Here is a 13276-nt window from a genome sequence, read left to right as displayed (position 1 = left end):
CCACATATTTTCGCATTGTTCCAACATAATATTGTATCCGAAGTTTTTAGCCCATTTGATCATGCATTCCTTGACTTGTTCATCTTCTAAATTCATCTGTAACATTTTATACATTTTAGCAATAACATGTTCGTCATTTGTACAAAGTTGAATCTCAAAATAAGTTGTTTCATTAACAAAACTATAATTCTTTTTGTCCAACTAGAAACGTTCAAACAATTGCATATGAGTAAACCAATAACATATAAAACCTTCTAACTCCAACTGTTCTCTTGTTTTAAAGCTTGGTTCACCCTCCTCAAAATTTAACAAGTCTTTATATTTTAACCACTTCATTTCTCCCACATTTTCTCTTCTAGTAAATGCTTCCTGAGGTGATAACCACAAGGTACATTAGGAGACAATCTTACCTTATATTTATTCCAGATCTGCAGTAATGCATTCCTAATATAGTGGTTTTTAAAATCCTTATTAGCTTTAACTTTATCATACCACAAATAGGCATGCCATCTGTATCTTAATTCATGACCTTCAAGTTGTAATAATTTTTTATTCTCCAAGGTTATCCAATCCTTCATCCAAAGCAAACAACAAGCATCAAAATACAGTTTTAAATTAGGCAGACCCAAACCTCCTTGTTCCTTGGCATCTTGTAACAATTTATATTTAATTCTCGGGTTTTTGCCTTGCCAAATAAACTTGGAAATATCTCTCTGCCACTGTTTAAACAGTAAATCTAAAGTCAAAATCGGTATGGTCTGAAAAAGAAACAACATCCTAGGCAAAACATTCATTTTAATCACAGAAATTCTCCCCATGAGAGACAGTTGTAGTTTTCCCCATCTTACCGAATCTTTTTTCACTTCATTCCAAATTTTGCCATAGTTATTCTGAAACAACACACAATTTTTAGTTGACAAAATCACCCCCAGATATCTCACCTTTTTTCAATCCTGAAGCCTGTCTTACTCATCAGCAGATGTTGATTAGGCAGGGTCATATTTTTAATTAACATTTTCATTTTTTGTTTATTTACTTTAAAACCCGCCAATGAGCCAAATTCCTTCAATTTCTTCATCAAATACTCTGAAGATTCCAGAGGATCCTGTAGTATCAAAACTAAGTCATCAGCAAAAGCCCTCAATTTAAAAACCTCTTGTTTGATCTTTAAGCCCTTTTTTGTTTGTCCCTTCTAATATCTCTATTAAAAACTTCAAGAACCAAGATAAAAAGCAAAGGCGATAAAGGGCAACCTTGTCTTGTTCCTTTTTGTATATGACATGGTTCAGTTAATTCTTCATTCACAATAATACTAGCCTTCTGATCATTCACAATAATACTAGCCATATAAATTGACTTAATTCTCTGTATAAAATGTTCTCCAAAGTCCATGCTTTCCAAAACTTTAAACATAAACATCCAATTCAAATTGTAAAAAGCTTTCTCTGCATCCAAGAAAATAAAAGCTGTCCAACATTCATTATGATATTGTAGTTATTCTGTAATGTCCAGCACAACTCTGACATTATCTTTTAATTGTCTTTTAGGCAAGTTGTAACCATCCTTTCAATGATCAGATAGTGTCAACTAGCATAAGACAACTAATCGAACCTGAGGGGTTTCAGAGGGAGCTTGGGGTTGCCCCTGACGGTCTGCTGCATGGTGTGATAGAGGTCTTAATTGCCACCTGGAAGGAGAGGGTAGGTGGGGTCCTTAGACTGGATCATGGAGGGGAAGCAGGTGAAAAATGTCGAGCACTGCTGGAAGTAGACAAAGAGCCGCTATTAAGGCCTACCTTTTGATGGTAGGGATGATGAAGCATCAGTATTTCTCCATCTTTACTGCATCTGTGGATTGCTGTCCAGCAACCCTTTTTAAGGTGACTTGGGCCCTCCTGGGTAAGGGGGGACTCAGAAGTTCGCCTGCAGGGCTGCACAGAGGAATATGCAAGACATTTGTTGGACAAAATTGCTCAGATTCACTCCCAGTTAGACTCCAGCCTTAGTATAGTTCTTATGGAGGTACTCAGGACACAGTCTTTCTCTTTTATCTGGGATGAGTTTGACCTTGTTGGGCCTGATGAAACAGACAGGATCCTCATGACTGTGAGTTTGGGCACCTGTTTGTTAGATCCATGCCCTTCCTGGTTGACAAAGGCTGCCTGGGAGGTGACATGTGGCTGGGTTCTGATGGTGGTGAATTCCTACTTGAGAGAGGGGGTTGCTCCTCTGCCTTTTAAGGAGGCACTGGTTTGCTCTCTTCTCAAGAAATCATTGCTAGATCCAACCATACTGGACAATTTTCATCCAGGATTAAACCTCCCCTTTTTAGGGAACATTGTTGAGAAGGTGGTTGCACAACAGCTTCAGAGGATCCTGAATGAAGCAGATTATCTGGAGTTGTGAGTCCAAGAACACCTTTGCGCAGCTTCATGTTGTGCACCAGTTGCATCCTTTCCTGGACTGGGAGGCTGTCCTCTCAGTCACTCATTCTCTGGTTACCTCCTGAATCTATCCTGGAGATTACTGTAATGCGTTTTTCATGGCTGTTGCCCTTGAAGAGCATTTGGAATCTGCAGCTCATGCAAAATGCGGCTCACGCAGGCAGTTATGTACACTCTGAGCAGCTCACGTTATGCCTCTGATCCATGACTTACATTGGCTACCAGTGTGCTTCCAGGTGCAATTCAGGGTGCTGGTAATGACCTATAAAGCCCTGCATGGTATGGGGCTGGGATATTTGAGGGACTGCTTCTCCCCAACTTTGTATCTACCCATCCCATCAGATCCAGCAGGAGGGGCATGTTACGGGTCCCATCCACTAAGGAATGTCACTGGAAGGGGTCCAGGAAGAGAGCCTTTTCTGCCATGGGGCCCGCCCTTTGGAACATCACTCCTCTGGGACTTAGACTGGTCCCTACCCTTCCAGCCTTTAGGAAGGGCCTGAAGACACTGTCAGGATTTTCTTTCTCATGGGAAAGGATTCATCCCGTTATCTTTACAACAATAACAAATAATATTTTGACCACAGAGATCATGTGAAAAACACCTGTTATTGTGTGTTGTGTATTGTGCTATTTACTGCCACCTATTGGCGTGTGTATGCTAGTTACCCAGTGGGGGTGGCATAGAGCTATAATACAAGGAGAGGAAAATGTGCAGCCTCTCTGAGTAGTTGTTAGTTGTTTTAGTGTTAGCCACTATGTAGGTTTTATGGGCTATGTAGCTGTAACAAAGTACCAAGTAGTGTACCTCTTCTCTAAGAGTTTGTAGCTAGAGATTTTGTTAAGCTTGTGTTGCTAATAAGTCTTGGATGCTACATTACATGGGAAGATGTGTTTTTCTTTATATTTTGTATGATATTTGCATTTTATGGAATTTTGCATTTTTATCAATAAACACCAGTTAGTATATATTTTCTGACTGGATTTCTTTGGGAAACAAGAAATGGACATTGCATTGTGTTTGCTTTTATGGCTAATATTTTCCTGGAGTTTTTGCTGCGCTCTGCACAAACAGGAGTGTTTGTGATTATCACTCTGCCCGACAGACACGGCTGTGCCACCAATGGGGTCTGATAGCAGTGGTGAGCCTTTTCAATAGTTACACTGAATGGGATGACCGGCTTGTGTTCACCTGCTGATGGTGTTTATGTTTTGTGTTTAATTCAATTTTAATAGTGGTTTTAGTATGCTTGTATGTTTGTTATGCTTATTTATATTTTCTATTGTTCTTGATATGTGAGATAGGCAGCTATACAAATAAGGAAGGGAGGGAGGGAGGGAGGGAGGGAGGAAGGAAGGAAGGAAGGAAGGAAGGAAGGAAGGAAGGAAGGAAGGAAGGAAGGAAGGAAGGAAGGAAGGAAGGAAGGAAGATTGGTGTCCAAAGGCTCTGTGGAATAAAAAGAAGACAGAATGAGTTGTCTTTGATTCAGCCCACAGAAGGAGGCAATCACAGAGAAATAGCATTTGGAGGGCTTCTCCAGCCTCACCTCATCTAGACCAGGGATGTGGAAGCATATTGGCAACCAATGCAGCGTGCCCAGAATAGGTATTATTTGACTATAATGACTCTCCCCCATCAGCACATGGGCCACAGGGTTTTGCTTCAGTTACAGTTTCCAAGTAATCTTCAGAGGTAGCCCCATATATTTTTGAATATATTTTTATGTAGCCCATTTCTAAAAGGACAATCGCAAATTCACGTATTTGCAAAACAGAGGCTGCTCTGTGTCTGACTTTGCAATGCAGTTGACTCACATTAAAGCTTGATAGTCCAGGGCAGAGATTTGCTTCCGTTCAGCGTTAATTCAATTGCTCTTCAAGTCCTTTCACCTCCTAGAGAATAGCTAGCTATTCCTTATTACCATAAAATGATACTTTACCAAAAAAAAAGGCCTTAAATAGCAGGTTGTCAAGGAAACTCGGGTACACCACCAAGCTAGTTTAAGATTAATTTATTGCAGGCAGAAGCTGCTATCACTACTGGAGTGGAGGAGTTTGTGTCATAAATCTTGGTCTTTTAAAATACTATATATATACTCCTCCTAAAATTATTGCATCATTTCATCTTTGTTTTATCACCTTGCCATCCCAGAGAGGCTTGAGAAATTAAACTATAGAAATCAAAAGTCATCTTACTGACATCAGGGTGATAGAACTTCCATCTGGCCTGTGCAGTAAGAAGTCTCCAAAGTAACATTTGGCTTAGGGTTTGGGCTGTTTAAGAATGTCTCTCTCATGTGATTTGCAAATTTTGTATGTGTGCTTATACTACCTTATCTATCTATCTATCTATCTATCTATCTATCTATCTCCATCCATCCATCCATCCATCCATCCATCCATCCATCCATCCATCCAGAGATAAATACACACACTCTGTCTGTCTGTCTGTCTGTCTGTCTATCTATCTATCTATCTATCTATCTATCTATCTATCTATCTATCTATCTATCATCTATCTCTATCTCTATCTCTCTATCAACTCTCTCTCTCTCTCTCTCTCTCTCTCTCTCTCTCTCTCTCTCTCTCTCTATCATTTCAGGCCAGTGGTTTATACTTGAGACCAAGCAAGAACAATTTTCTCCAAAAAATGTGTTAGTCTGTGTCAGAATTGTAACAATAATTTTGAACCAGTAGAATCGTACAGTGTTTTAACTCTTAAAAGACACAAAGTTCTATTCATATTCAACACAGACAAGTGATATCTTGAGACAAATATCTAGAATTAAAAACATGGCTTCTATCTTCTGAGCAAGTGAAAGCATCTGGTGCTTCTAACAGACTGAGCAAAGCTAATGGTTAAAGTACCCAGAACTTTTCTTATAGAAGGCTTCCCCAAACATTTTCTTTTCTAAAAAAATCCAAAACAGAGGCTAAGATAGCTGCCAATAGGATAAATTACTTTTTCTGTCAGTTTCCATGCCAAGATTACTCGCATCCTGGAAACTGGTTTTGGCTATGAGATAAGAGATATATAATTTCCCCATTGGGCTGAAAGCAGGCAGAGGGAGTGATATGAAGGAGGAAAACCAGTGGAAATAGTATCCTTCTCCAGAACAGTATCTGGAGACTGCAGTCTGGATGGCCAATTTAGATGAAAAGTACTAGGAGGTGGGCGGGGGGGACTACACATGGTGAAGATGTATAGCTTGAGTCACACATACACATTTATGTTTGCCTGCTTGGGATTTAGCTCAGCTCAATGTAAGGGGAATGACTTCTTGGTACAAATCACAGAGAATGAGGCTTTCAGTTATTTGAGGCTTTGCAGAATCGTTCCTCACACGTATGTATCTACATGTGCCACAAATCTTTGCTTCACTCTTGGAATAACTGAATCAAATTTTAGGCTGCATAGATCCAAGTCTGGAGCACATAAGAAAAGAACACCAGCTTTATTCTGATCCTTGCCATAATTCTCCTTGCCATATTTTTAAAGGGCTGTTCCCATATGTTTATTCTTTTGAAATGATGGCAGTGACAACCTAAGAGACAGTGGAGGTTGCTCACAAGTCTGTGCTTTCAAGATCCCATGAAGATCTAGCTGGCACTTGAAACCTTCTAAATTCTAGTTTAGCTTTCAGGTTGCCAGTTGCGGACTGTCTAGCCACTATCATCAACAGGGACCCCCAAAGAAAGGGTAGAGACTATATACAATTTGTATTAGCTAAATGGTAGGCAGGCAGGCAGGCAGGCAGGCAGGCAGGCAGGCAGACAGACAGACAGACAGATAGATAGATGCAAATTTAGAAATCAATACTATAAGTAGGAAAAATGCATTGGTCTTTTCCAACCTGATGCTTTCTAAGTTTTGTATCATTTGACTTCAGCTTCCACAATTCTCAGTGCAGCTGTTGACCATGCTGACTGAAGATTCCAGGAGCTGTAGTCCCAAGACATTAGGAAAAGTCACTACTGGGGAAGACAGCTAGGCATTTCACTGTAGGAGGAAAGACTTATGCCAGAGGACCTACATAGGTTGGCCAATCTGTTGTCCAGTTTCTAACTATGGAAGAAGAACTTCAAAGCACCTCATCGTATTTCCTATGAGATGAGGGACCATCTTGGTTTTGTGGTGGTCAGCCCCTGAAATATTCTCTCTAAAATAGGACATATGATGATCTTATGTGAACCCTCTTCCAAATAGATTTGATTTTGGCACACTTGATGTATATCCCACTTCTGTGCATTACAAAAGAGAACAAAGAAGGAAGCAAGGAAGAAAAAGCCCAACTGTGAGCAGTATGTGTACTTAGGATATTTTTGCAAAAAGTATGTTCAATATTACCATGCTAGGGTCTGGAATGATTAAGATAATATTCAGATGACTAACCAAGCTTGTAAAATATTAACATTAAAAGTTCAGCCATTTCAAACACAGCACGGTGCTATGTACAATTGCCCTGCAACCCCCTGCTTTGGCATCATAAACTTGTAAGACCTTCACATGGCTTCCCATTGGCTTATAATCCCCCTTCCCCAACTGCCCATGCTAAGGAAGAATAAAATGCTGCAGAGAGGGTAGCTTGTTAATTCACCAACTTGGCACCATTTAAATAGCACAACTAAGTGCAAGGCAGTGGGATGCAAGCCAGAATTATATAGCCATTTAATAGAGGTTCTGGTGTCAAGCAGTGAGATCAGCATGATAGGATGGAGAGCATCTAAGGTTTTTAGTATTATTACTGCCTGTGATGATGAACAAGAGGGTTGTTTAACTCCATTGTGTTAGCAATGGATAAATGGCTGACCCTGCTTTGCCTTTGGATGACCTCCCAAGTATGGTTTTATGGCAGCAGTGAGGAAGTTGAGGCAGTGCTGAGGAGCTGAAGCCCAAGAGCCATATGCCTTGTGCCTAATTTCATGCCTGTGAAGAAACCTCTCCGCAAAGGATCAATTTAGAGTTGGAAAAGAGGAACAGTGGGAAGAATTCAAGCAGCCAAGGTTGAGAAACACTGGTATACACAGTGGTACAGAATTCCTTAGTAATATATTTACATATTGTAGAGCAGTGGTTACAAATTGCTATGTCAACAAAGGTAGATCTTGAAGTCCCACGGAATGTGTCCATATTTTTTAAATGTCTGCTTGCAAACATGATTGCACTTGCTTACAGATTCTGTATTATAGCTTTGTTCATTCTGATAAATGATATTGATTTGTCTTCTGCCTCTGCAATCAAAGGTGGGACCAGTGTGTGTCTGTGTGTGTGTGTAGGAATTAAGGACTGGATGCCAATCAATCTTGAAGTACAATAAATATTGTATAATACAAATTTACATCCTCTCTTTCATGTTTTCTCATTTTTTTTAAGTTGTATTTTCTGATAAATTCATGCGATGGAAGCTTTGCCTATTTTTTATGTGCATCATATGCGCAACACACATAAAATATAGATGGAGCTTTGATCCCACCATCGCAGCTACCGTCTTGAATTGTTTTTACCATACTCTGTGGACACCTCTGTACACAAAGGAAACCAGAAATATCACAATAAATTGGTAATCAGAACAATGTCCAAACCAAAAAAATAATCATAACAAGCAAGGATAAGCCCCCAAATTCATCCCTGATGTCAGGCCCAGCCCAAGAACAACGATGAAACAGTCCAGTCGAGTACAGTTCCTTTATTTGCATACACCTTATAGACAGAATCTTGCCAAACTAAGTCTATACTACAACAACAAGTGGATATACCCTGGGAGATTCTAGGGAGTGGCTATCCTGAACCTCTTACTCTTCCCTCGCTCCCCCTGCGGACTGTGTTGTCTCTTGTCTCCTTTCCCCTGCTGGAACGCTGCCCCTCCTTCCTGATAGCCTCCCACATCACCCTCCTCCTTGTAGATACATCCCATCACACCTGGTGACAGAGATGCCTCCTGTACAGAACAGCCACTTACTTTAAATTCTGTGCTTCTCATAATAGGGAGCCGAGAGGAAAATCCGGGATGAAGAGAGAAAGCAAAACAGAAAGAAAGTGAAAGGCCAGATTTCTCAAGCTACTTGCCCTAATGGTGAGGATACAAACCTCTTTCTCTGGTCTGTACAGTGCGCAGTGCAGTACTCATAATGTCTTCCCAGTCAGTAACTTTTTCTTCCATTTTCCATGAGCAGCAGAAGGGAAGTTGACTGCAGTCCCTCTCCAAAAGAAGAGTGATATCACCTACTTTAAAACTATGGCTGACCTGGATTCCCAGCCTGTTCTTTTCATACCAGATGTTCATTTTGGGAATCTCCAAAGAGCTGGGCAGGTAAGAAATGAGGCAATGTGAAGGTCAGTCCTTTCCTTGCAAGGCTTTTGGCCCATCCTCTAGGAAGTCCCTAGAAATAAATGGGCATGATCCAGCCTGTGTAAAGCAGTTTTGGGAGTCCACTGATGTACAGAAGAAGCTGCCTTCTTCTAGAACAGATTATTTGACCAACCGAGCCAGTAGAGTATACCAGGAGTGGTAGTAGCAATCACAAATCTGCAACACCTTATTAGTATCGTTTGTTACATCTTTTTGCCAAAGACTGAGCAGAGAACTTTCTGCATGCCACTCACATCCTCTGTCACTGAGGTGTCGACCACAGCTGAAATTGAATATAACTCAACAGAGCTAATTTTTTTCAACATTTCTGCGTTTTTTTCTCTTCAGGAATAAAAGAATTAGATTAATATTCAAATAATGCCTGGTGAGACTCCCAGTTAAAAACTGTTTGTAGTTTTTGTGTAGGTTTCCTAACCAATTCTTACATATAAATATTTTTCATGAATATGCTTCCCTTCAGCTTAGATCTTTGTCTGATTTTATGATAGAAAGTATGGTACACATAAAACTTAATAGTGTTTTTAAGGACTTCATGGAGAAAAATGCACACACCCCATCTTTCTACTTACAGAGAACTCAAAGAAGGAGATCTAAGAACATTGTCCAAGGAGGACACACTGCATGCAGAACGTAGTGAGAAAATTTATCCCTCCCAATAATCAAAACTTATGAATCAGCTTTATAAATTAACCACAAAGGTGGCTAACCCCAAAAAGGTCCTGGGAACTTGCTGGGAAGGGACAGGAACTCCAGCCCACCCCCAGGACCAACATACTTTTCTAAGCACAGTGTGAGAAGGAAAGTTCTCTACTGCCAGGTGCCTTGTCTCATAGTTATGTACTCTGTTTCTTCTCCATCAGTCTGTTTCCTTGCTTGCAGGCAATTCCCCTGGAGCTGTATGACAGTATCAGGAGTGTCCACAGGGTATGGTCCAAAAAGTCAAGATGGCAACAGCCCCATCTGTTGTTTTTTGTTTTTTTGTTTTTTTATGTGTGACACACATAATGGGCAGGTGGAACTTCAGTTGCACTATTTCAGCCACCATCTTGACTTTTTGGACCTTACCTTAGTGTTTAAATACTGTAAAAATCTGTTGTAAGCCTATTGGTCAAGTGCAGATGTCACACAGCATGGTTCCTGTGCTTATATATTACCCATTTTTCCTAACGCATGTATTTTTCTCCTTCCGTAAGGAATCCACTACCACAATACAGAATAAAACAATTAAACAATTACATCAACAAAAGATAAGAGAAATGGATCATTAGAGGAGATTAAAACAACTTTAGGCAGTGGCATGAATTCTCAGGAATTTGAGAAGCCCTAAAACCAGATTGTCTAAACTGTTAGTCAAAATCTATAAATTAATAGGTTAGAAGGAATTTGGAAGACTCCATATATATTACTTTCTTCTCTCTCCTTTCTTATTCCTACTGTGCAAATCCCAGGTTATCACATCTGTGCAAATTCTAAAGTAAAAATCCAGATGATTGATACATGGTAGCAATTAGAGTTTTCTATATCTTTGCTGCCATCTAATAGTTATTCAATTTTTGCAGCCCAACCCAGGTAGTCTTAAAATCGAGTTTGCTAACCTTCTTCTAGTTGCTCTTTCCAAGCTGAGGTTAATAAAATTATGGTTAGTAAAAAGACTGATACCGATGTAATGCTGTGTTATGGTGGGTTGTCAGTAGTGCCCAGACTACACAAAATTTTATTAACAACTGTGCGTCGCAAGAGAGAATATTTGACATTTTGTACAGTATTTATATGGAACTTGAAGCGTGCTCAGAAAATTCAGTTTAAGGCAGTGATATATCTAGCATATTTGACACCCACAGCAGATCATTTTTTAACACACATCCCTCCTCCATCACTGCTGTGTTATGCTGCCAGGCACCAGACCACGGATCAGCACACCAGCAGCACCCACCCAACTCTGCACCTGCCACTGACCCTCCATATAGTCACATCTTTCTCACCCCCAAGTTGCCAATGAAGCCCCTTATTGCCGCCCCCCACCTTTGGTACACCACTGGTTTAATGCCTCTCAGAAGAAAACAGAAGTTGTTTTTAAAGCCTTTTCTATGTCTCTAAGAATGTTGATATCTTTTAGTAAGAGGAGAATACAAGATTAATTAAGATTAAGATTAAAAACAAGTGTTGAGCTATCAAAATCTGGCTGGGTTGCTCAGTGTAACCAAACATAAAACAGCAAGGGCAAGAGTTAAATATTTCTTTTAATATGCTATTATTTAATAAGTGTTAGCATTTTAGACAGTGTGATACTGTCAGCTAAAAAGTATTTTCCAAGATTGAAGAAGTAAAGCCTAGATTTTAATGTCAACCAGTTCCTCTGATCATGTGTCTCTTTGTATAAAGGAATTCAAGGGGAAAGTGTATTTACATTGCAAACTCTTCTCAACAGAATTAGCAGAAATTACCGGTGTGTTTTAGATATTTTAATCTAAGAAAATGTGTATATAAGATGAAGTTTAGACTATGATTAATTGTTACAACTTAAATGACAATATGCTTTGTTGGCACATGCCTTGATAGGTCTATCTTGGGGGACAAGGCATAGCTTTGCATAGAATATATGTTTTATACCAGAAATGTACAACTGCAGCCTTTGGGCCCAGCACCTCATGTGCTTCCCCTGAAAATTTATTTGTGGTTCCCAAAGACAAGACTGTCATATGGAATGTGACAAGAGGGGAATATTCAGACCTATCTAACTGTAATATATGAATTATATGTAATTATAATTACATTTAATAGCCAATTCAATCAAATCAGTTTTGGTTTTTGACCTGACCCCATCCACTATTTTTAAGTGCATCCCTTGTTCTCTTGCACATCCTTCAAAGGCCAAATGTGACCCCTGTCCCAGAAAAAGTTGTGCCTTCCTCCTCATACTGAAACATCAAATTTGATCCCTGGCATCAAATCTCCAGTTATGGCTGGAATGTATTCTTCCTTAAGCAACTGTTTTCAGCTTAATGCACAGCCACATTTCCTCCACGGAGTTAAAGAGTGTGTGACTCGTCCAGGATGAAGGAGAGACAGAGAGAGAAAGACAGAGACAGAGACAGACAGAGAAGAATTTCATCCTATCCACTTTTCCATAGCAGTTTACACCTTTGGCAAGCAAAGCAGTCATGTTTACCTGATTTTGTTTAATTTAAAAAAACAACAGAGAACAAAAGAAATCTAAAGAATGAACAGACGTGATCTGTCAGGGACTTTTTCTGCGCAAATCCTCTAGAAATGAATGGGGCATGCCAAAACTGAATGTAACAAGCAGCTGATTTATGTGTAGAAGAGCAAAATCATGGCTTTGCCTCTTCCCTGACTTCCTTTCCCTGGAGACACCATAACTATAAATCTGTTTGTTGTTCTCTTTTACAGGTTTATTATAACACTGATGATGAACGAGAAGGGTAAGGCATTTACTACCTTACGTACCTACTGACATATTTTGTGACCAAGAATCCAACCCCTTGATAAAAAAATATAAAATGACATTAACATGGAAGTTCTAGTGCAAATTAAAGATTTTTTTTCCAGCAGTGACATTTCTTTTGTAGCAACTTTTATTGCTTCTGATAGAAGTGATCTGATATTTATCATACAGAATCTGCATCTTCTGAGATATAGTTTTGTCTAGATACGCTTTAAAAGATGTACCATTGAAGGCAAATGCTATAGCTTAGAAGACTTAATTTTTTTGAACAACGTGTTATGCACATTAAGAAAATGCAGTTCAGCTTGCCAATTTTGGAATATTTTGTTTAATTAATTGTTAGTAAATCACTCTGGAGATCAGTGGCTGTTGGAGTTAGTTCTACTTACCTTCTCCTGGTCTGCATGTTTTCCTTTCCTTGGCAATTAGAGTCGAAACTGCTACATGTCTATGAGTAACATTGAAACAGATCCCCTCAATTAAACAATGTGATCTGTCAGGACCTAGGAAGTGTGCCTCCTCTGTCACAGAGCCTGTCCTCTGTAACAGGATACCCCCAGAAATCCATATGGTTCCCACATAATGTCCTGAAAGTTTCTGAAAACCTGGCTGTTCTCCCAGGTCTTGGGGTAGGTGGTTGCCAAGCCCCTGTAGGTCATTTTTTATTGTTATGTATAATCTTCTTTCCTGGACATTCATGATTTTTTTCTTAATTTTTACTGTTTCTTGCTTTTAAAGCATAAGCTGCCCAGAGCTATTTGGACCTAGAAGGCCTCTACAGTATATAAAATAAATAAATGGAAGCTTAGATCCTCAGAGTTCCAGTTTTGGTAATAAAGCACAAAACTGGTTTATAGTCTTAACTTTTTTTGTGCCTAGTATCTTACAGAACTACTCAAGCTGTTAGCTTTGATAATACATCGGTATTATCCCCATGGAATTAACAATACCTTGTTCTTAAAACAGTCCTACCAAAAGTACTAGCATTCTCTTAAA

General features: G+C 39.5%; 1 protein-coding gene across 1 annotated transcript in view; it reads left to right on the top strand.

Moving 5' to 3' along the window:
• The window catches only part of GRHL2 (grainyhead like transcription factor 2), an 86383-nt gene that overhangs the window by 53973 nt on the left and 19134 nt on the right, over window positions 1–13276 (top strand). Inside the window, exons 10-12 of the mRNA XM_007431054.4 lie at window positions 8430–8517; window positions 8618–8754; window positions 12226–12257. Of these exons, the coding sequence (XP_007431116.1) occupies window positions 8430–8517; window positions 8618–8754; window positions 12226–12257 (257 nt within the window). The remainder of the gene's footprint in view (window positions 1–8429; window positions 8518–8617; window positions 8755–12225; window positions 12258–13276) is intronic.

The sequence above is a fragment of the Python bivittatus genome, unplaced genomic scaffold (genome assembly GCF_059951505.1).
Source record: "Python bivittatus isolate LINGU-HERP-01145 unplaced genomic scaffold, Pbiv_v1 ctg000590_np1212, whole genome shotgun sequence".
Classification (NCBI taxonomy): domain Eukaryota; kingdom Metazoa; phylum Chordata; class Lepidosauria; order Squamata; family Pythonidae; genus Python; species Python bivittatus.
This window is presented reverse-complemented; position numbering and strand designations above follow the sequence as displayed.